The sequence below is a fragment of the Oncorhynchus gorbuscha genome, linkage group LG13, assembly GCF_021184085.1.
Source record: "Oncorhynchus gorbuscha isolate QuinsamMale2020 ecotype Even-year linkage group LG13, OgorEven_v1.0, whole genome shotgun sequence".
Classification (NCBI taxonomy): domain Eukaryota; kingdom Metazoa; phylum Chordata; class Actinopteri; order Salmoniformes; family Salmonidae; genus Oncorhynchus; species Oncorhynchus gorbuscha.
Window position 1 is genome coordinate 56,260,747 of NC_060185.1, and position 3,971 is coordinate 56,264,717.

At 38.4% G+C, this 3,971-nt stretch overlaps 1 protein-coding gene across 1 annotated transcript; it reads right to left on the reverse strand.

Annotated features, from left to right (window-relative positions):
* Positions 1-1,370: 1,370 nt before the first annotated feature.
* On the reverse strand, positions 1,371-3,204 carry LOC123992419 (ras-related protein Rab-33A-like). Its single transcript, XM_046293560.1, has 2 exons — positions 2,935-3,204; positions 1,371-2,093 (listed from the first exon to the last, which is right to left on the reverse strand). The coding sequence occupies exons 1-2, from the start codon at positions 3,202-3,204 to the stop codon at positions 1,644-1,646; spliced, it is 720 nt and encodes a 239-aa protein (XP_046149516.1). The 3' UTR covers positions 1,371-1,643.
* Between the last annotated feature and the right edge of the window lie 767 nt (positions 3,205-3,971).

The window sequence follows — 3,971 nt, forward strand, 5'->3', positions numbered from 1 at the left end:
TGATAACATTCTTCCGGGTAGGCATAGGCTACTTTGTAGCTAGCTAACATTTAATTGAGAAGGTACTTGGCAAAGCCTTTCCATCTGCTGTTCCTTAATTGTTTGAAACCTGGACATTTTACTTCCTATTATGAGGCATGTCTTACCTTGCTTCAAAGCAGCTTATAGCCAAAATCCCACCATAGAAACGTGAAGGCAATTATGTTATAAAGACTTCCTCATATGCACTCTCCTGTTCTATTGGTTTTCAGTTCTATTGGTTTTCAAAACAACTTTCATTATCTAGCAGCTAAAGGCATTATCCTAGTCATATTAGTAATCCATGATATTTGTTGCATCTTTAAATCTCCCATCTTTCAAAATTTCGAATGGATATTTCCATCTCAAAGTCTATGAAACCGCTCGGCCTACCACCGTGTTTACAATGCTGCGCTTAAAATGTGAAGCAATAATACTTTATCAACATTTTAAGCTAAACACTTTGATCTGTTTCATCAGCCTTATTCATTGATACAGTGTATACCTTCACTACTTTGATATGCATCGTGGGGATTAAGAAATTAGAAAAAGGTAATGCCCACCAAAAAAAATCTAGAATATCTGGGATCCTTGGGACATCCCTGCCCCATTGAAGTTAAAATTTTAAATGGTATGGGTAAAGGGTAGGGAAGTCCTAAGGATCCCGCATAGCACTGACCATGTGAACAGGCACAACTCCGATATAAAGTTGTTTTTCTCAAAGTAGTCACGTGTCCTACTTATTAGTACACTCATAACAACCGAAGCATTACGAAACTTCTATTCAATTAAATATGCCTCGCATAGCAAATAAGCCATTCCATTTTTTTGTTGACTGAATTACACAATCCCATTGACCTCCATACAAAAACTCCTGATGGGGAAGAGCAAATTTTTTCTCTCGGTTCGCCTCTTCCTCTGATTGTATAGATACATTGAGAGAATGCCAAGAGTGCAAAGCTGTCATCAAGGCTAAGGGTGGCTACTTTGAAGAATCTAAAATATATTTTGATATGTTTAACACTTTTTTAGTTACTACATGATTCCATATGTGTTATTTCATAGTTTTTATGTCTACACTATTATTCTACAATGTAAAACATAGTAATAATAAAGAACCCTGGAATGAGTAGATGTGTCAAATTTTGACTGGTATACCCAAATAGAATGGAATAGTCTTCATGAAAGTCCCTTTGTGAGAATGTGGCAATCATGTCACACAGATGTATATGGCATGAAACGATAATACTGACAGCAAAAATATACAGATATGTACAACTCAAAATAAATAAACATATTTTACAAACACACCATTGGATAACATCTCTTGCCTTAAGGCCATTATTAGGAGGAAAGACAGAATGTGATAATGATAATATATCAAAGAAAGAGAGTAAAGCAAAAGAGGGTCAAAAAGAGGTGTATACAGATAGACAACAATACCGTATTAGACCGTTCAATAAAAACATGGAAATAACTGCACGCACATTCCTCCAAGAAATGTTAACATTAGAACACTATCTTCTTCTTATGTTGTTTATGTTCAATTCTTCCATTCAAGCCACAGCAGTATTAAAAGGAGAGGAGGAATCATTGCAGAGTGGAGGAGAGTCACAGTATTTCCCTCAGCAAGGGCAGATGCTCTTATTAATATTTGTCTCTTGTGAAAGCCTAACCCTTCCGTCCTCCCTCTCCACATCCCTGTACAGCAGGGACTTCTGGGCCTTCAGCCGACATGCAAGGCACATGAAAATGGAGTCCACGTTTTGGCTCTCCTTTGGGTCCTTGGCCGAGGTCTCAAACAGCAGCATGTTGTGGGCGTCTGCAAACTTGAGGGCAGTGTTGGAGGGCACTTGTATCTGACTAACCAGGTCACACTTGTTGCCCACCAGTACCCGAGGCACAGTGGGTGAGACACGGTGCCCGTTGCCCTCCTGGATCCACATCTTCAGGTTCTGGAATGAGTTCATCTTAGTGACATCGTAAACAAAAACGACAGCGTGCACATTGTGGTAGTAGTGTTCTACCATGCTCTTCCTGAAGCGTTCCTGTCCTGCAGTGTCCCACACCTGCACCTGTTGAGGAGTAATAACAGATCCAGTGGCCAGAGAGTAATCGTTGGTATTGGTCAGAGATAGATGGTATATTAAATGGGTCGAGACATAATCAGAATAAATAAAAAACTGAACAATATACAAAGGAAAATGTAGGTAACCGGCTTAGTTTAATGATTATGTTTGGAGGATCATTGCATTATGAAGCCAGTGGACATGGGAAAAGGGAGGACAGATTAACTCCACATATATGCTTTTATAAAAGGCCCAGTGTTTTGAATGCTGCCTTAGTGCATGTCTTCCATTTATGAATAATAGATAATTGAACAAAGAGGCTCTTGCTTATGCTTTCATACTGAGCACAGGTTTTATTTTGATGGTGAATCTCAATTAGAAGACAGACAAAGATAAATATTGTTAAAACATCACATTAGCTATGTCACTGCCTGTTGTTAAAAACACTGGGACTAGGTCATCATGTTAAGCAGGGGGCATTCAGAGGTTTGTCGACTCGTTTATAGGCAAGTGCAAAGAAAACAGTAGGTGATCTGAGGATATGATGGTGATGGTGCTCTGATGCAACATACAATTATACTGTCAATTCTTTAACTCAAAACATACGCAAACATTGCTGATGGATATATTACTTAATAGAAACATTCAACCTAACAACCCATATAAATATAAATGGAACATTTTAATTGCGTATGGAAATAAATAATTCTCTACTCGGGTTATTGACAGTCATGCATAGATGTATAACGGTTGAAGCGATTAACACATACATGGTTAATTGACACAAGGAAAGAAAGAAAAGCGGCCCTGTCTCGTACAGATGCTTAAATAGGCATCTGTACGAGACCTTTATTTTTTCGCCCTCTATTTCCACTGCTTTCTCCCTGAAATCCACACCGATTGTCGCCTCGGTCTTCTCTGGAAAGCTCCCACCGGTGAAGCGGAAGGTTAAGCAGGTCTTCCCTACATTTGAATCCCCGATTACAATTATTTTAAATATTCGAGTCTGAACACTCGATTCCAATGACATGCTGAGATCCACAGATGATGTGAAATTTATATTTCTTGAATTTCTCGAACCGGTCCCTCCATCATTTTCAAGAGATTCATTTGCCATTATGCTAAGATGATGTACACAGTTATGCACTGTTCTCGCGGATGGGGGAAGGAAGGTGAGGCTGCCAGGCAGGGCAACAACAGCAATTCAATCCCCCAAAAGCAGCTTCCTCATGGAAGAAGGGAAAATACAATTATTTCAAAGTCCCCCTATTTATAAATAGCTCTTTATGTGTATATACAATCGTTTCTTGTCAGTAAGGTTTGATTTCACGCAGAAAAATCATGTGATCCATTCAGTTGAGCGGGGTTTCCACTAGTTACCACAGCCACAAAGTACATATTGCAATATCGTCAAAATACATGTATTTTTTTGCTGTTGCTTTTTGTTCTTAATTTAAGGTTTAGTGTTAGGTATGAAGTTAGCTGTGTGGTTAGGTTTAAAATCAGATTTTCTTTTTAAATGACTTTGTGGCTGGGGTAACTAGTGACGACCGCTGATCCGATGCCATCATTTAAAATGTCCCAAATGCATTTGCCTCAAACCTGTTGTCCATGCAAGACAAGTGTCTGATGTATAATACATCTTGAAAGGTTTCAAGTAGTGCACCAATGATGCATGTTTCCCATTTGCACTGGATATCATAGGTCTATTATAATTAAATATGTAGGTCTAGTCATTAAGTAAAATGCACCAGATATGTATTAACAATGTAATTAACAAATTCATGTCACTCACCTAATGAAATATTGGTTCCAAAAGAGCTCGTAGAGTTATATACTGGATCTCCATTTTGATTAGGTCTGTAGAAAACAATTCTAACATTT

Bases quoted from the DNA above. Each gene is read 5' to 3' on its own strand.
- LOC123992419 (XM_046293560.1), bottom strand. From the start codon at position 3,204: ATGGCAAATGAATCTCTTGAAAATGATGGAGGGACCGGTTCGAGAAAT. The intron at 2,094-2,934 runs GTCTCGTACAGA...ACTCCTCAACAG, and splicing joins TAGAGGGCGAAAAAATAAAG to GTGCAGGTGTGGGACACTGC.